This window comes from Oncorhynchus keta, chromosome 6 (assembly GCF_023373465.1).
Source record: "Oncorhynchus keta strain PuntledgeMale-10-30-2019 chromosome 6, Oket_V2, whole genome shotgun sequence".
NCBI lineage: Eukaryota > Metazoa > Chordata > Actinopteri > Salmoniformes > Salmonidae > Oncorhynchus > Oncorhynchus keta.
The window spans coordinates 9,566,152-9,585,733 of record NC_068426.1 but is presented as its reverse complement, the minus strand read 5'-3'; the positions used below and the strand labels follow the sequence as shown (position 1 = coordinate 9,585,733).

At 46.0% G+C, this 19,582-nt stretch overlaps 1 protein-coding gene and 1 long non-coding RNA gene across 2 annotated transcripts in view; one reads left to right on the top strand and one right to left on the bottom strand.

Moving 5' to 3' along the window:
- LOC127930682 (uncharacterized) lies at positions 1 to 1,596 on the top strand. The gene is made up of 3 exons (XR_008138710.1): positions 1 to 92; positions 616 to 863; positions 1,212 to 1,596. It is a non-coding gene; the product is annotated as an uncharacterized LOC127930682 (long non-coding RNA).
- Positions 1,597 to 2,006: 410 nt separating this feature from the next.
- The window catches only part of LOC118384906 (serine/threonine-protein kinase TAO1-like), a 49,543-nt gene continuing 31,967 nt past the window's right edge, over positions 2,007 to 19,582 (bottom strand). Inside the window, 10 exon segments of the mRNA XM_035771599.2 lie at positions 2,007 to 2,274; positions 2,276 to 2,589; positions 2,712 to 2,894; positions 3,753 to 3,965; positions 4,102 to 4,341; positions 4,685 to 4,804; positions 8,180 to 8,263; positions 14,105 to 14,233; positions 17,810 to 18,046; positions 18,518 to 18,652. Coding sequence (XP_035627492.2) covers positions 2,118 to 2,274; positions 2,276 to 2,589; positions 2,712 to 2,894; positions 3,753 to 3,965; positions 4,102 to 4,341; positions 4,685 to 4,804; positions 8,180 to 8,263; positions 14,105 to 14,233; positions 17,810 to 18,046; positions 18,518 to 18,652 — 1,812 coding nt within the window. The 3' untranslated portion in view covers positions 2,007 to 2,117.

Sequence of the window (19,582 nt, the reverse complement as noted above, 5' to 3'; positions counted from 1 at the left end):
GTGTGTGTGTAGATGTGTGTGTGTAGGTGTGTGTGTGTGTAGATGCGTGTGTAGATGTGTGTGTGTGTAGATGTGTGTGTGTGCGTAGATGTGTGTGTGTGTAGATGCGTGTGTAGATGTGTGTGTGTAGATGTGTGTGTGTGCGTAGATGTGTGTGTAGGTGTGTGTGTGTAGGTGTGTGTGTGTAGGTGTGTGTGTGTAGACGTGTGTGTGTGTGTAGACGTGTGTGTGTGTAGACGTGTGTGTGTGTATACGTGTGTGTGTGTATACGTGTGTGTGTAGACGTGTGTGTGTGTGGGTGTGTGTCGACGTGTGTGTGTGTGGTGTGTGTCGACGTGTGTGTGTGTGTGTAGACGTGTGTGTGTGTGGGTGTGTGTCGACGTGTGTGTGTGTGTGTGTCGACGTGTGTGTGTAGATGTGTGTGTGTAGATGTGTGTGTGTAGATGTGTGTGTGTGATGTGTAGATGTGTGTGTGTGTGTAGATGTGTGTGTGTGTGTGTGTGGTGTGTGTGTGTAGATGCGTGTGTGTGTGTGTAGGTGTGTGTGTGTAGATGCGTGTGTAGATGTGTGTGTGTGTGTAGATGCGTGTGTGTGTAGATGTGTGTGTGTGCGTAGATGTGTGTGTGTGTGTGTAGATGTGTGTGTGTGTGTACGTGTGTGCGTAGATGTGTGTGTGTGTGTAGATGTGTGTAGGTGTGTGTAGGTGTAGATGTGTGTAGGTGTGTGTAGGTGTGTAGGTGTAGATGTGTGTAGGTGTGTGTAGGTGTGTAGGTGTAGATGTGTGTGTAGGTGTGTGTGTGTGTAGGTGTGTGTGTGTAGATGTGTGTGTGTAGGTGTAGATGTGTAGGTGTGTGTGTAGATGTGTGTGTGTGGTGTGTGTGTGTGATGTGTGTGTGTGTAGGTGTGTGTGTGTGTAGGTGTGTGTGTGTAGGTGTGTGTGTGTGGTGTGTGTGTGTAGGTGTGTGTAGACGTGTGTGTGTGTAGACGTGTGTGTGTGTGTAGACGTGTGTGTGTGTAGACGTGTGTGTGTGTGTAGTACGTGTGTGTGTGTGTGTAGACGTGTGTGTGTGTGTGTAGACGTGTGTGTGTGTGTGTAGACGTGTGTGTGTGTGTGTAGACGTGTGTGTGTGTAGATGTGTGTGTGTGTAGATGTGTGTGTGTGTGTAGGTGTGTAGGTGTGTGTGTGTAGATGTGTAGGTGTGTGTGTGTAGATGTGTAGGTGTGTGTGTGTGTAGATGTGTGTGTGTGTAGATGTGTGTGTGTGTGTGTGTGTGTGTAGGTGTGTGTGTAGGTGTGTGTGTAGACGTGTGTGTGTGTGTAGACGTGTGTGTGTGTGTAGACGTGTGTGTGTGTGTAGACGTGTGTGTGTGTGTAGACGTGTGTGTGTGTGTGTAGACGTGTGTGTGTGTAGACGTGTGTGTGTGTAGACGTGTGTGTGTGTAGACGTGTGTGTGTGTGTGTAGACGTGTGTGTGTGTGTGTAGACGTGTGTGTGTGTAGACGTGTGTGTGTGTAGACGTGTGTGTGTGTAGACGTGTGTGTGTGTGGGCGTGTGTGTGTGTGTGTGTGTGTGTGTGTGTGTGTGTGTAGGTGTGTGTGTGTGTGTGTGTTGAGGTGTGTGTGTGTGTCGACGTGTGTGTGTGGGTGTGTGTCGACGTGTGTGTGTGTGTGTAGACGTGTGTGTGTAGACGTGTGTGTGTATGTGTGTAGATGTGTGTGTGTGTGTGTGTGTGTCGACGTGTGTGTAGACGTGTGTGTAGACGTGTGTGTGTGTGTGTGTGTGTGTGTGTGTGTGTGTGTGTAGATGTGTGTGTAGATGTGTGTGTGTGTGTGTGTGTGTGTGTGTGTGTAGATGTGTGTGTAGATGTGTGTGTAGATGTGTGTGTAGATGTGTGTGTGTTTGTGTGTAGATGTGTGTGTGTGTGTGTGTGTGTAGATGTGTGTGTGTGTGTGTGTAGATGTGTGTGTGTGTGTGTGTGTGTGTGTGTGTGTGTAGATGTGTGTGTGTGTGTGTGTGTAGATGTGTGTGTGTGTGTGTGTGTGTGTGTGTGTGTGTGTGTGTGTGTGTGTGTGTGTGTGTGTGTGTGTGTGTGTGTGTGTGTTTGTGTGTTTGTGTGTCTAGGTGTATGACAGGTGTGATCCGTTGGAGATCTGAGAGGTGATGCTGGTGCTCATGCTCATCGCCTGTTCGCTCCGCCCCCCTCCTGATGTAGACGCCCTCCTCATAGCCTGGGGGCTGTTCCTGGCCCCCCACACTCCCCCTCTGACTCCCTCCCCCAGAGGGCTGATGCAGGCTCCAGGGAGGGGGACCCCCAGCGAGCACAGGGTGACCCCACGGCTGCTGGGAGCTGGTCCCCCCCTGGTGGTGGCTGTGACCATGATGAGACAGTCCGGACCCCCCTCCTCCCCACCCCCCTGGGCTGCCCTGTGTGTCTGAGCCAGAGCCCTGCAGGTTAGACAGGACCATGTTGCTGAAGCCTAGTCTCATGGACTCTGAGTCAAAGGCCTCTATCTCTCTGGCCTGGCGCTCCAACAGGGACCTGATACGCTCCACACGCTCGTTCTGCAGAGACAGCATCTCCTCCTCAATCTGGAGACACAAACAGAGAGAGAGATGGGGACGAGAGACCGTCAGAAACACACAGCGATGCCAACACACACACACACACACACACACACACACACACACACACACACACACCTCGTCCCTACCTTGTGTTCCAGAAGAGCCCTGCGGAGCGACACCCTCTGCTCCAGATCCTTCCTCTCTCTGTCGTGCTGGGCTTCTGTCTGCATCTTGATCTTACTCTGGTAGGCGTTCAGCAGCTCCAACTCCTGCTGCAGCTGCATCCTCAGCACCTGACACTCCCCTTCCTGGGCCTCGTCCAATCGCAGCTGGGGAGGGAGAAGGGTGGACAGAGGGCATGGGGACAAAACAAAGGTGGATGGATACCAGCAGTAAATAGATCTGAAATCATTGGATAGTTTTAGCAATATGCTACAAACTAGAGCAGCACGATATGGGCCTCCCCCCTTCCAAAAAAAAAAAAACTTTTGTTTTTACTTGCAATGTAGATCAAACACTTGGAGGGATAGAAATAGAATGACGAAGCAAAGTGGAAACCAGCATCGTTCTTGTTTGGAACAATCATTTTACCGAACAGAACACCAAGAGAACTGCATCGAACAGCGAGGAGGATAAACAGCGCTGCTTGATTGACAGGGGGCGGGGCTTGGTGTCTGAGAGGAGTGGGAAAGACACTACAAAAACAGTCAACAATAAAAAAAATATATAAAAAATGTATATAGCACGCAGCTGAGCAGCATTTAAACAATTCCCTGCGATATGGATCACTCGCAATATGGATTGCACATGTCAATATTGCGATTTTGACGTGAATTTGATTAATTATGCAGCCCTACCACAAACAGTAGCCCCTTGGGGTTAGGACTATATATTTAGTAAGTCTTCCCAAAAAGTAGATTTTAAATTGCCTGTGTTTTATTTATTTATTTTAACTTTATTTAACCAGGCAAGTCAGTTAAGAACAAATTCTTATTTTTCAATGATGGTCTAGGAACAGTGGGTTAACTGCCTGTTCAGGGGCAGAACAACAGATTTGTACCTTATCAGCTCAGGGATTTGAACTTGCAACCTTCCGGTTACTAGTCCAACTCTCTAACCACTAGGCTACCCTGCCTAGTGGTACCTGTTTAGAGAGACAACAGTGTGTGTGTGGGTGTGGTACTCACAGCCTGTGTGGACAGCATGTTGTTGATAGAGTGGTCATACTGCTCGGCCAGGATGGCCAGTTTCCTGGTCTGCTCCTCCTTCAGCCTCTTGAGCACCGCCTTGTGGTCGGCCTTGGGAGTGCTCTCCAACAGGTGGTTCCTCAGGGCCTTGTACTGACGTGTCTGGATCTTACACGTGTCCTGGAACTGCTTCTTAATCTGCAGCTCCTTAGACTGGGGGAGGGAGTGGGGGACCGTAAAATAGGTGTGTGTGTGTGGGGTATATATATGTGTGTGTGTGTGTGTGTGTGTGTGTGTGTGTGTGTGTGTGTGTGGTATGTATGTATGCCAGCGTCTGTGTGTTCCTGACCTTTAAACTCTTGGGCTGCTGTCGGACCTCCATGACGTGTTTGCGTCTCAGCTCTCTCTCCCTCCTCTTGTTGTACTCCAGCTGATTGGTCAGTTCTGTCTGGTGCTGTGTCCTGATAAGCTCCGCCCTCATCTTCTGGATGGTTCCCAGATGTCTGAACTCCAGCTCCTGCATCGACTCGTGATGTCTGAGCAGCATGGCATGTTCCAAGTCCTTCTGGGTCTGACGCTTATTCAACTCCTGAGAGAGGGAGAAGAAGAGAGATTGAATGACAAGTAATATAACAATAATTTAGGGTTTCACACTTTTGTACAGTTGTGTTTTTTACACATGTTTTAAATGGAAATGTGTTTTTTTTTGCATATCCCAACTCCCAGAGACACCCTCGGGGAGTGGGGTCATGGCCAGGGTCAGCCTGGCGACCCTGGAGAGCACATTTTTCCCCTTGACTGCTCGGGGTTGCGAACTAGCGACCTTTCGGTTACTGGTCAAACACTCTAACCGTTAGGTTACCTGCCTCCCAGGATAACCTGTCATGTCCTTTGGAGGTGAATAGGAATGATGTGTGTTTGCGTGTGTGTACCTCTCGTGCCAGGTCCTGCTCCACGTTGTGCCTGGCAATGAGTATCCTCCGTTTAAAGCGTCGACACTCCAGCTCCAGGTACTGCCGCTGTCTCCTCAACAAGTTGGCTTCCTCCTCAGCCTGACAAATTACATCAAACTTTACTTAAACAGTGTGGCTCAGTTGGTAATGCATCTTGCAACACCAAGGGTTGTGGATTCGATTCCCGCTCAGGAATGACTAAGTTGCTTTGGATAAAAGCGTCTGCTCCGGTATATATTGTATAATATCTTATATAGTACATTTTGTACCATAAAAACGCAGTACAAAGTACTTCACATACATCAATTAATAATACAAGAAACATACCATACATTTATAGACAGATACATGGAGAGAGTACAACAATAGCAGAAGTCTCGAGGTATTGCTCGCCTTAGGGTAGAATACCTCATCATAGTGTGGTATACAGTTTATCTACCAAGAGAGAAATCATCTATATTATTCGTAGCCTTCTATTTACCACCACGAACCAATGGTGGAAAAAGTAACCAATTGTTCTCAAAGATGGTGCCGATCGAGACGGCAGCTCCTCTTCTAGTCCTTTATGAAACTGCAGTATTTAGGGTTGTTCGTGTATTATTTCTTACATTGTTAGCCCAGAAAACCTTAAGTGTTATTACATACAGCCGGGAAGAACTATTGTATATCAGAGAGACGTCAACTTACCAGAACAACCAGCACTACGACCAGGAATACGACCAGGAATACGACCAGGAATACGACCAGGAATACGACCAGGAATACGACGTTCCCAAAGCAGATCCTTTGTCTGCACCTCCCAGGGAATTCCAACTAATTCCAGAGGCCGACTCAAAACAACGCCACCGGAGGAGAGCGTGCCAGAGCGGTCTCCTAGTGAGGCTTCGGATGTGCACACACCACCCACCACTTCAGAGTATATTACTCGTTAATGTCCAGTCATATCGTTACAAAGTTGATCAAATTAGAGCAAGAGTTGCTTTCCAAAGAGATATCCGGGATTGTAACATACTCTTTCACGGAAACATGGCAAGTTTGGGACATGCTGTCGGAGTCAGTACAGTAAACAGGACTTTCAGTGCATCGCGCCGACAAATAAACATCTCTCCGGTAAGAAGAAGGGAGGGGGTGTATGTCTCTGATTAAAAACTATGTAATGGTATCAACATACAGGAACTCAAGTCCTTTTGTTCACCTGACCTAGAATTCCTCACAATCAAATGCCGACCATATTATCTCCCAAGAGAACTCTCCTCCGTTATTGTCAGAGCCGTGTATATTCCCCCACAAGCGGATACCAAGACCAGGAATTTCATTGGACTTTATGCAAACTGGAAACCATATATCTGGGGATTTTAACAAAGCTACCTAAATTCTATCAGCATATCGATTGCAGTACATGAGCGAGTAACACGCTCGACTACTGCTACTCTAACTTCAGCGATGCATTACAAAAAGAAAACCAGTCTCATCGCGAACATCGACGTCTTGCTTCCAGACAAATTCAACAACTTCTTTGCCCGCTTTGAGGACAATATAATGCCACCGACGCGGCCCGCTACCAAAGACTGTGGGCTCCCATTCTCCGTGGCCGACGTAAGTAAAACATTTAAAAGCGTTAACCCTTGCAAGCCCAGACGGCAACCCTAGCCAAGTCCTCAGACCATGCGCAGACCAGCTGGCTGGTGCGTTTACGGACATATTCAACCAATCCCTATCTCAGTCTGCGGTCTCCACAGGCTTCAAGATGGCCACCATTGTTTCTGTTCCCAAGAAAGCCAAGGTAATTGAACTAAATGACTATTGCCCCGTAGCACTCACTTCTGTCATCATGAAATGCTTTGCGAGACTATGCAAAGATCACCCTACCTGTCACCCTAGACCCACTTCAATTTGCTTACAGCCCTAATAGGTCCACAGACGATGCAATTGCCATCACACTGCACACTGCCCTATCCCATCTGGACAAGAGGAATACCTTTGTAAGAATGCTGTTCATTGACTACAGCTCAGCATTCAACACCATAGTACCCTCCAAGCTCATCATTAAACTTGAGTCCCCCGGTCTGAACCACTCCCTGTGCAACTCGGCCCTGGACTTACTGATGGGCTGCCTCCAGGTGGTGGAGGTAGGAAACAACATCTCCACTCCACTGATCCTCACCACTGGGGCCCCACAAGTTTGCGATCTCAACCCCCTCCTGTACTCCCTGTTCACCCACGACTACATGGCCATGCACGCGCCTCCAACTCAATCATCAAGTTTGCAGACGACACTACAGTGGTAGGCTTGATTACCAATAACAACAACGAGACAGAGACAGCCTACAAGAAGATGTTGAGTGCCCTCGGAGTGTGGTATCACGAAAATAACCTCTCACTCAATGTCAGCAAAACAAGAGATGATCGAGGACTTCAGGAAACAGCAGAGGGAGCAGCCCCCTATCCACATCGACGGGACAGCAGTGGAGAAGGTGGAAAGTTTTATGTTCCTTTGTGTACATGTCACCGACAAACTGAAATGGTACCTAGACAGTGTGGTGAAGAAGGCCAAACACCGCCTCTTCAACCTCAGGAGGCTGAAAGAATTTGTCTTGTCACCTAAAACCCCCACTAACTTTTACAGGTGCACAATCAAGAGCATCCTGTCGGGCGGTAATCACCCCCTGGAACGGCAACTGCATTGCCCACAACTAGTGATACACCGATTTGACATTTTTGGCCGACACCAATATTTTCCTTGACAAAAAAAACAATAGCGATATACATTTTTGCAGCCTTTTAAGCATTCTAGTACAATTAAATAGTTAACACACACACACACATGGACGCAGCTGTCTAAGGCACTGCATCGCAGTGCAAGAGGCGTCACTACAGTCCCTGGTTCGAATACAGGCTGTATCACATCCGGGCGTGAATGAGAGTTGCCATTTTTAGCTAATATCGGCCCAATTCCGATATGTTCACCAATATATCCTGCATCCCTACCCACAACCGCAGAGCTCTCCAGAGAGTGGTGCGGTCTGCAAAACGCATCTTGACCGCTTGCATCCCCGAAACGGTATGGCAACCGCTAAGCATCCGACCGTAAAGCGCTACAGAGGGTAGTGCGTATGGCCCAGTACATCACTGGGGACAAGCTTCCTACAATCCAGGACCAAAATACTAGGCGGTGTCAGAGGAAGGCCCAAAATAATTGTCAAAGACACCAGTCACCCATGTCATAGAGTATTCTCTTTGCGACCGGAGCGCCAATCCTAGATCCAAAAGGCTCCTTAACAGCTTCTACCCCCAAGCCATAAAACTGCTGAACAATTAATCAAATGGCCACCCAGACTGTTTGCATTGACCCTTTTGTTTTTACGCTGCTGCTACTCGCTGTTTATTTTCTATGCGTAGTCACTTTACCCCTACTTACATCTACAAATTACCTCGACTAACCAGTCATTTGCGTTGATGTAACTTGTACTGTACCTGGAAGTGCTGGATGTTCTCCTTCTGCTTGGACAGCCACTCCTGCTTCTCCTTCTTAGGGGTTGACTGGTTCTCACTCAACTCCTACAGGACAGAGAGAAGTGAGTGTGTGTGTGTGTCTACACCTCTCGTACCAGATCCTGTTCCACGTTGTGTGTGTCTACACCTCTCGTACCAGATCCTGTTCCACGTTGTGTGTGTGTGTACATCTCTTGTACCAGGTCCTGTTCCACGTTGTGTGTGTGTACATCTCTTGTACCAGATCCTGTTCCACGGTGTGTGTGTGTGTGTGTGTGTGTGTTTACGCACGTGCGTTCGCTTGAACCAGGGACCCTCTGAACCCATCACCTAAAAAGCAGTGCTAAATTCCAAAATAAAATTCTTACCAAAGTCATTCTGTAATTTGTGTGAACTATCCTTTTAAGTTGATATATATATTTATAAAAATATATATTTAGATATATATATATATATATAATTATAATATATGATATATAAATATATTGTATAGTTAAATTAAGGATATACATTTATATACACTGCTCAAAAAAATAAAGGGAACACTTAAACAACACAATGTAACTCCATGTCAATCACACTTAGGAAGCAACACTGATTGACAATACATTTCACATGCTGTTGTGCAAATGGAATAGACAACAGGTGGAAATTATAGGCATTTAGCAAAACACCCCCAATAAAGGAGTGGTTCTGCAGGTGGGGACCACAGACCACTTCTCAGTTCCTATGCTGCCTGGCTGATGTTTTGGTCACTTTTGAATGCTGGCGGTGCTTTCACTCTAGTGGTAGCACGAGACGGAGTCTACAACCCACACAAGTGGCTCAGGTAGTGCAGCTCATCCAGGATGGCACATCAATGCGAGCTGTGGCAAAAAGGTTTGCTGTGTCTGTCAGCGTAGTGTCCAGCGCATGGAGGCGCTACCAGGAGACAGACCAGTACATCAGGAGACGTGGAGGAGGCCGTATGAGGGCAACAACCCAGCAGCAGGACCGCTACCTCCGCATTTGTGCAAGGAGGAGCAGGAGGAGCACTGCCAGAGCCCTGCAAAATGACCTCCAGCAGGCCACAAATGTGCATGTGTCTAATCAAACGGTCAGAAACAGACTCCATGAGGGTGGTAGGACGGCCTGACGTCCACAGGTTGGGGTTGTGCTTACAGCCCAACACCGTGCAGGACGTTTGGCATTGGCCAGAGAACACCAAGATTGGCAAATTCGCCACTGGCGCCCTGTGCTCTTCACAGATGAAAGCAGGTTCACACTGAGCACATGTGACAGACGTGACAGAGTCTGGAGACGCCGTGGAGAATGTTCTGCTGCCTGCAACATCCTCCAGCATGACCGGTTTGGCGGTGGGTCAGTCATGGTGTGGGGTGGCATTTCTTTGGGAGGCCGCACAGCCCTCCATGTGCTCGCCAGAGGTAGCCTGACTGCCATTAGGTACCGAGATGAGACCCTCAGACCCCTTGTGAGACCATATGCTGGTGCGGTTGGCCCTGGGTTCCTCCTAATGCAAGACAATGCTAGACCTCATGTGGCTGGAGTGTGTCAGCAGTCCCTGCAAGAGGAAGGCATTGATGCTATGGACTGGCCCGCCCGTTCCCCAGACCTGAATCCAATTGAGCACATCTGGGACATCATGTCTCGCTCCACCACAGACTGTCCAGGAGTTGGCGGATGCTTTAGTCCAGGTCTGGGAGGAGATCCCTCAGGAGACCATCCGCCACCTCATCAGGAGCATGCCCGGGCATTGTAGGGAGGTCATACAGGAACATAGAGGCCACACACACTACTGAGCCTCATTTTGACTTGTTTTAAGGACATTACATCAAAGTTGGATCAGCCTGTAGTGTGGTTTTCCACTTTAATTTTGAGTGCGACTCCAAATCCAGACCTCCATGGGTTGATAAATTTGATTTCCATTGATAATTTGTGTGTGATTTTGTTGTCAGCACATTCAACTATATAAAGAAAAAAGTATTTAATATATATATATATATATATATATATATATATATATATATATATATATATATATATATCAGATGTGCAGTCCTATTGCTCCCAGCCTCAGACTGGTGAAACTCTCCTCAGGAAGAAGATAAAAAGGGGTGGGGTCTAGACAGAAACTAGTTGCAATAAGTTGCCACTTACCAAACCAATCACATATTTACACTGGTAGAGCTCCTAACAGTTTGTGATTCTGATTTGCAACAGGCAGCATATGACACAGGCTACTAAAAGGTTGTCCGGGATGGGGAAAAGGAAATGCCTCTCCTGAGGGAAAACCACATTTCTACTCAGAGCCAATCAACTGCGAGCATTGAATATCAGCAATCCCATTCAAATCGCAAAATCCAAATAATGAAATTCCTCAGACTTCCAACAGTCAAGACAAGATTTTGGAAGAACGGTCACGCACGACTACACTTCTCCAAGCTGTAATTTCCATATAAGCTCTGGTGATTCAATTTGGCCCGCATCCCTCCAATATAAATGGACCATTACCCAGGGTGCTACTGAAGCCATAGTCCTTCAGAACTACTTCTAGGTCTAGATTGGTTGACGGCAAAGATGGACACTACTAGTCTACCACGCAGTAACAGCTACCTAGCTAGCCGTTCCATATCGGCTAAACTCACCCTCCTTTGACCTGGTCTCCGTAGCAACCCCAGCAGCCGGGCAAAGCCCAACTGAGTGATCCGGGTCAGGAGCATCAATGTGTTGCTTCCATCCCTGTTCCTGTCCCTCACTGGGCTCGAACGAGGGGCGCCAAGTAGTGCCTGTCCCTGTTCACCCACGAAGCAGCGTTACCTGTGTGTGTGTGTGTGTGTGTGTGTGTGTGTGTGTGTGTGTGTGTGTGTGTATTCAGATAGTATTCAGACCCCTTGACTTTTATACTTTGTTTCATTAATTAATTAATGAACGAATTCTAAAATTGATTACATGTCCCTTTTATCAATCGACAATCTCACGCAAAATGAGAAAGCAAAAACTGAAATATCACATTTACATAATTATTCAGACCCTATACTCAGTACTTTGTTGAAGTGCCTTTGACAGCAATTACAGCCTGGAGTCTTCTTGGTTATGACGCTACAAGCTTGGCACTCCTGTATTTGGGGAGTATCTTCCATTCTTCTCTGCAGATCCTCTCAAGCTCTATCAGCTATTTTCAGGTCTCTCCAGTGATGTTCGATCGGGTTCAAGTCCGGGCTCTGGCTGGGCCACTCAAGGACATTCAGAGACTTGTCCCAAAGCCTCTCCTGCGCTGTCTTGGATGTGTGCTTAGGGTCGTTGTCCTGTCAGAAGGTGAACCGTCACCCCAGTTAGGTCCTGAGCAATCTGCAGCAGGTTTTCCTCAAGGATCTCTCTATACTTTGCTCCGTTCATCTATGCCTCGATCCTGACTAGTCTCCCAGTCCCTGCTGCTAAAACGCATCCCCACAGCATGATGCTGCCACCACGATGCTTCACCGTATGGATGGTGCTAGGTTTCCTCCAGACATGACGCTTGGCATTCAGGCCAAAGAGTTCAATCTTGGTTTCATCAGACCAAAGAATCTTGTTTCTAATGTTTTGAGCCCTTGAAGGTGACTATTGGCAAACCTCAAGCAGGCTGTTATGTGCCTTTTACTGAGGAGTGGATCCCGTCTGGCCACTCTACCATAAAGGCGTGATTGGTGGAGTGCTGCAGAGATGGTTGTCCTTCTGGAAGGTTCTCCCATCTCCACAGAGGAACTCTGGAGCTCTGTCAGTGACAATCAGGTTCTTGGTCACCTCCCTGAACAAGGCCCTTCTCCCCTGACAGCTCAGTTTGGTTGAGCGGCCAGCAAAAGGAAAAGTCATGATGGTAACAAACTTATACCATTTAAGAATAATGGAGGCCACTGTGATCTTGGGGACCTTCAATGCTGCAGACATTTTTTGGTACCCTTCCCCAGATCTGTGCCTCGACACAATCCTGTCTCTGAGAATTCCTTATCCTGTCTTTGAGCTCTATGGACAATTCCTTTGAGCTTATGGCTTGGTTTTTGCTTTGACATGCACTGTCAACAATCATATATAGACAAATCATGTCCAATCACTTTAAGTTGTGGAAACATCAAGGATGATCAATGGAAACAGGATGCATCAAGTCTCATAGCAAAGGGTCTGAAAACTTACAGTTGAAGTCAGAAGCTTACATACACCTTAGCCAAATACATTTAAACTCAGTTTTTCACAATTCCTAACATTTAATCCTAGTAAAAATTCCCTGTCTTAGGATCACCACTTTATTTCATCACATTCCCAGTGGGTCAGAAGTTTACATACACTCAATTAGTATTTGGTAGCATTGCCTTTAAATTGGATCAAATGTTTCGGGTAGCCTTCCACAAGTTTCCCACAATAAGTTGGGTGAATGCTGACCCATTCCTCCTGACAGAGCTGGTTTAAATGAGTCAGGTTTGTAGGCCTCCTTGCTCGCACACGCTTTTTCAGTTATGCCCACACATTTTCTATGGGATTGAGGTCAGGGCTTTGTGATGGCCACTCCAATACCTTGACGATGTTGGCCTTAAGCCAGTTTGCCACAACTTTGGAAGTATGCGTGGGGTCATTGTCCATTTGGAAGACCCATTTGCGACCAATCTTTAACTTCCTGACTGATGTCTTGAGATGTTGCTTCAATATATCCACATCATTTTCCTGCCTCATGATGCCATATATTTTGTGGAGTGCACCAGTCCCTCATGCAGCAAAGCACCCCCATAACATGATGCTGCCACCCCCGTGCTTCACAGTTGGGATGGTGTTCTTTGGCATCCCCCTTTTTCCTCCAAACACAATGATGGTCATTATGGCCAAACAGTTCTAATTTTGTTTCATCAGAACAGAGGACATATCTCCAAAAACTACCATCTTTGTACCCATGTGCAGTTGCAAACCATAGTCTGACTATTTTATGGCGGTTTTGGAGCAGAGGCTGCTTCCTTGCTGAGCGGCCTTTCAGGTTATGTTGATATAGGACTCGTTTTACTGTGGATATAGATACGTTTGTACCTGTTTCCTCCAGCATCGTCACAAGGTCCTTTGCTGTTGTTCTGGGATTGATTTGCACTTTTTGCACCAAAGTACATTAATCTCTAGGAGACAGAAAGCGTCTCCTTCCTGAGCGGTATGATGGCTGCGTGGTCCCATGGTGTTTATACTTGCGTACTATTGTTTGCACAGATGAACGTGGTACCTTCAGGCGTTTGGAAATTGCTCCCAAGGATGAACCAGACTTGTGGAGGTCCACAAATTTTTTTCTTCTGATATTCTCATGATGTCAAGCAAAGAGGCACTGAGTTTGAAGGTAGGCATTGAAATACATCCACAGGTACACCTCCAATTGACTCAAATGATGTCATTCTAAAGCCATGACATCATTTTCTGGAATTTTCCAAGCGGTTTAAAGGCACAGTCAACAAAGTGTGTGTAAACTTCTGACCCACTGGTATTGTGATATAGTGAATTATAAGTTAAATAATCTGTCTGTAAACAAGTGTTGGAAAAATGACTTGTGTCATGCACAAAGTAGATGTCCTAAACAACTTGCCAAAACTATAGTTTGTTAACAAGACATTTGTAGAATGGTTGAAAAACTAGTTTTAATGACTCCAACCTAAGTGTATGTAAACTTCAACTGTACGTGAATAAGGTATTTTCTGCAAGCATTTCTAAAAACCTGTTTTTTCGCTTTGTCATTATGGAGTATTTTGTGTGGATTTGATAGATATGTGGAAAAAGAGAAAGGGTCTGAATATTTTCCGAATGCACTTTGTGTGCGCGTGTGTGTGTGTGTGTGTGTGTGTGTGTGTGTGTGTGTGTGTGTGTGTGTGTGTTTGTGTGCGCGTGTGTGTGTGCGTGTGCGTGTACCTCTTTAAGCTGCTCCTTGCGTAGTTTGTACTCTCGTTTCTGAGACTCCAGGAAGCTGCTGAGTTCTTTCTTCTGTTGGACCTGAATGTGCTGCTGGAACTTCTTCTCATCGTTGTTAAAGGTCTTTGCCTGCGCGCCCACACACACACACACACACACACAGAGAGAGAGAGAACTGCATGAACAGCAGTTGCAATGTATGAAGTTCTCATTGTCCTCTGTGTGGGGAGAGTATAGCAGAGAAGACTGAAGGGCCAAATCAGGATTTAGAAATTAAATCAACCAATTTGCAGGCCAGAAAAAGGACAGTAATTTTAAAAATATATAGGTATTGTACATAGGTCCATTACAATATAGATACTGTATATAAGCCAGCAGCATACCACTGCTGGCTTGCTTCTGAAGCTAAGCAGGGTTGGTTCTGGTCAGTCCCTGGATGGGAGACCAGATGCTGCTGGAAGTGGTGTTGGAGGGCCAGTAGGAGGCACTCTTTCCTCTGGTCTAAATAAATATCCCAATGCCCCAGGGCAGGGATTGGGGACACTGCCCTGTGTAGGGTGCCGTCTTTCAGATGGGACGTTAAACGGGTGTCCTGACTGAGGTCATTAAAGATCCATGGCACTTATCGTAGGGGTGTTAACCCCGGTGTCCTGGCTAAATTCCCAATCTGGCCCTCAAACCATCATTGTTTGGCTCATTCATCCCTCTCCCCAGGTTGTTGCTGTAAATGAGAACGTGTTCTCAGTCAACTTACCTGGTGAAATAAAAAAAATATAGGTCCATTACAATATAGACTACCTCATTCTCTTTTGCACATCTATCATGTTAATTATTTCACCTCCCTAATCTTCTACATTTGCACACACTGTACATAGAATTTTCTATTGTGTTATTGACTGTACGGTTGTTTATGTGTAACTGTGTTGTTTTTGCCACACTGCATCACTTTAGCTTGGCCAGGTTGCAGTTGTAAATGAGAACTTGTTCTCAACTAGCCTACCTGGTTAAATAAAGGTGAAATAAAATTTAAAAAATATATATATTTTAAGGCAAAAGGTGGCTATTTGAAGAATCTCAAATATAAAATATATTTGGATTTGTTTAACACTTCTTTGGTTACGAAATGTTTCCATGTGTATTATTTCATAGTTGATGTCTTCACTATTAATCTATTACGTAGAAAATAAACTCATCAAAAAGAAACATCCCCTTTTCAGGACCCTGTCTTTCAAAGATGATTCGTAAAAATCCAAATAACTTCACAGATCTTCATTGTAAAGGGTTTAAACACTGTTTTCCATGCTTCATCAATGAACCATAAACAATGAATGAACATGCACCTGTGGAACTGTCTTTAAGACACTAACAGCTTACAGACAGTAGGAAATTAAGGTCACAGTTATGAAGACATAGGACACTAAAGAGGCCTTTCTACTGACTCTGAAAAACACCAAAAGAAAGATGCCCAGAGTCCCTGCTCTTCTGCGTGAACATGCCTTAGGCATGCTGCAAGGAAGCATGAGGACTGCAGATGTGGCCAGGGCAATAAATTGCATGTCTGTACTGTGAGACGCCTAAGACAGTGCTACAGGGAGACAGGACGGACAGCTGATCATCCTCCCAGTGGCAGACCACATGTAACAACACCTGCACAGGATCAGTACATCCGAACATCACACTGCGGGACAGGTACAGGATGGAAACAACAATTGCCCGAGTTACACCAGGAACGCAAAATCCCTCCATCAGTGCTCAGACTGTCCGCAATGGGCTGAGAGAGGCTGGACTGAGGGCTTGTAGGCCTATTTGTAAGGCAGGTCCTCACCAGACATCACCGCCAACAACGTTGCCTATGGGCACAAACCCACTGTCGCTGGACCAGACAGAACTGGCAAAAGTGCTCTTCGCTGACAAGTAGTGATTTTGTTTCACCGGGGGGGATGGTCGGGTTCGCGTTTAACGTCAAAGGAATGAGCGTTACACCGAGACCTGTACCCTGGAGTGGGATCGTTTTGGAGGTCAAGGGTCCGTCATGGTCTGGGGCGGTATGTCACAGCATCATCGGACTGAGCTTGTTGTCATTGCAGGCAATCTCAATGCTGTGCGTTACAGGGAAGACATCCTCCTCCCTCATGTGGTACCCTTCCTGCAGGCTCATCCTGACATGACAATGCCACCAGCTTGTTCTGTGCGTGACTTCCCGCAAGACAGGAATGTCAGTGTTCTGCCATGGCCAATGAAGAGCCTGGATCCCAACCCATTGAGCATGTCTGGGACCTGTTGGATCGGAGGGTGAGGGCCATTGCCCCCAGAAATGTCCGGGAACTTGCAGGTGCATTGGTGGAAGAGTGGGATAACATCTCACAGCAATAACTGGTAAATCTGGTGCAGTCCATAAGGAGGAGACACACTGCAGTACTTAAAGCAGCTGGTGGCCACACCAGATACTGACTATTACTTTTGATTTTGACACCCCCTTTGTTCAGGGACACATTCCAGTCTCAACGTCAACAGTGAAGAGGAGACTCCGGGATGCTGGCCTTCTAGGCAGAGTTCCTCTGTCCAATGTCTGTGTTCCTTTACCCATCTCAGTCTTTTCTTTTTATTGGCCAGTCTGAGATATGGCTTTTTCTTTGCAACTCTGCCTGGAAGGCCAGCACCCCCAAGTTTCCTCTTCACTGTTGATGTTGAGACGGGTGTTTGCGGGTACTATTTAATGATGAAGCTGCCAGTTGAGGACTTGTGAGGCGTCTGTTTCTCAAACTAGACACTGATGTACTTGTCCTCTTGCTCAGTTGTGCACCAGGGCCTCCCACGCTTTCTATTCTGGTTAGAGCCAGTTTGCGCTGTTCTGTGAAGGGAGTAGTACACAAGGTTGTATGAGATCTTCAGTTTCTTGGCAATTTATCGCATAGAAAAGCCTTCATTTCTCAGAACAAGAATAGACTGCCGATTTTCAGAAGAAAGTTATTTGTTTCTGGCCATTTTGAGCCTGTAATCGAACCCACAAATGCTGATGCTCCAGATACTCAACTAGTCTAAAGAAGGACAGTTTTATTGCTTCTTTAAATCAGCACAACAGTTTCAGCTGTGCTTATGTAATTGCAAAAGGTTTTTCTAATGATCAATTAGCCTTTAAAAATGATCAACTTGGATTAGCTAACACAACGTGCCAATGGAACACAGGAGTGATGGTTGCTGATAATGGGCCTCTGTACGCCTATGTAGATATTCCTTTTTTTTTATCAGCCGTTTCCAGCTACAATAGTAATTTACAACATTAACAATGTCTACACTATATTTCTGATCAATTTGATGTTATTATAATGGACAAAAAAAGTTAGCTTTTCTTTCAAAAATGAGGACATTTCTAAGTGACCCGAAACCTTTGAACGGTGGTGTGTGTGTATATCAATCTCTCTCTCTGTCTCCGTGTGTGTGTGTATTAATGAAGTATACAGTATAAACCCTGGATTGCGTAAGCGTATGCATTAAGGTCACTGTAATAAAATATACTTGGCAAAAAACAAAAAGTACACATTGATAAAGGCACTTCTATAGCTTCTAAAGTCTGTTTTACAATGTTGGGGAGCACAAATATGTTAATAATAATAATGTTAAGAATTTGTTCTTAACTGACTTGACTAGTAAAATAAAAAAAATATACACATCAATCGTGTGTGTGTGTATCTCTTATCTCCGTACATCTTTCTCCATAGCAGCCTGGTGTCTCTTGACCAGTTTCTCTATCTCCTGGGCGAAGCTGTTCCTCTGGCTCTCCAGCTCTTTGTCCAGACGGAGCCGGTGTTCGTCCATCTCAGCCTTCAGCTTGTTCTCCAGACCCATCAGATGCTTCTGGTGCTGCCGCCTCATCCTCTTATAGCCAGACATCTGCTCCCTCAGCTCACTGTCTTGCTCGTGCTCCTGCATCTCACGAGTCACCTGGGGGTAGAGAGAGAGAGAGAGTTCTGTTAACTTACTGTTGTGATAGTCTCTGCTATAGTGTCACCCGTTGAAGGACTTGAGTGGTTTTTGGAATTCAGAGAAAGAGTAAAAAAAAAAAAGAGATTAAAATAACAGAATAAAAGAGAGATGTCTCACCAGTGAGGCAGTGTGTGTGTTCTCACCAGTGAGGCAGTGTGTGTGTTCTCACCAGTGAGGCAGTGTGTGTGTTCTCACCAGTGAGGCAGTGTGTGTGTTCTCACCAGTGAGGCAGTGTGTGTGTTCTCACCAGTGAGGCAGTGTGTGTGTTCTCACCAGTGAGGCAGTGTGTGTGTTCTCACCAGTGAGGCAGTGTGTGTGTTCTCACCAGTGAGGCAGTGTGTGTGTTCTCACCAGTGAGGCAGTGTGTGTGTTCTCACCAGTGAGGCAGTGTGTGTGTTCTCACCAGTGAGGCAGTGTGTGTGTTCTCACCAGTGAGGCAGTTCGTATGGTAGCGAAGTGTTCTCTGTTGCGTTCTCTGTAGTGTTTCCTTGGGGGTTGAGCGGCCGGGGGCTCGGTGGGATGGCTCTGCACCTCTGGGTCACCATGGTTACCCTCCTCTTCCTCCTGGCCAAGGCATTGTCATCATTATCAACATCATGTGTACATGCAGTGTGTGTGTGTAATATATATATATATATATATATATAATATAGCGGTGTGTGTATCAGGGTGTGTAAAGTGGTGTGTGTATCTATGGTATGTATAGCAGTTTATACAAAGTGTGGGTCTAATCCTGGACGATTGGTTAAAACCACATTCCAGCCAGTGTCTATTCCACAAGTTACCACCGGCTAAATCTATGACATTAAAATGCCTATTTACTCTGTTCCATCGGACTGCGTAATCCACTGTCTCAACAGCCCAGCCAGGCAATTTATAAACTTGATCTCCACTATAAAAAGCATCTGGCCATTATCTCAGATTTCCTTTAGACTAACATTTAGTTTTCAACAGCGTAGATTTGTATAAACCTTGCCGTCTGTCTCTCTGACATTTGCAACATGGCTTCACTGCCGAAAATCCATCCTCAGCGGTCCCATAGTAATGAATGTGTTGGGAGTCGGGATGAGATAGACAGGAAGCTTTTCTCAGCCAGACGAAATCATCATTGTTTTTATGGACATATACAAAGAAATGTCAAAAGAAAACAGGTCAAACTAAACAAAATGCAGATAGTTAGCAGTCTTCCCAGCTTCAGTTTAGTCATTGTGTTAGCTGTGTTGTTGGCTAGCTCCTCTGAACAACACTGTCCTGATAAGAGCACATTTTCTATGCCAGGTGAAATCGCACATCATTAGCACATTGTTACGGATGTCTCCAAATAAATGTCACTAGACAACAGCTTAAAAAATGCAAATGCAGCTACTTATTCTGGCTGCACTGCTGTTGTTATTCTGGCTGCACTGTTTGACGTGACTAAGCCGTAGTTGGCGAGCCAGCAAGGGATAAGAACGTTACGAACGAACGACTGGGTCACGTCCATAAACACAGAAC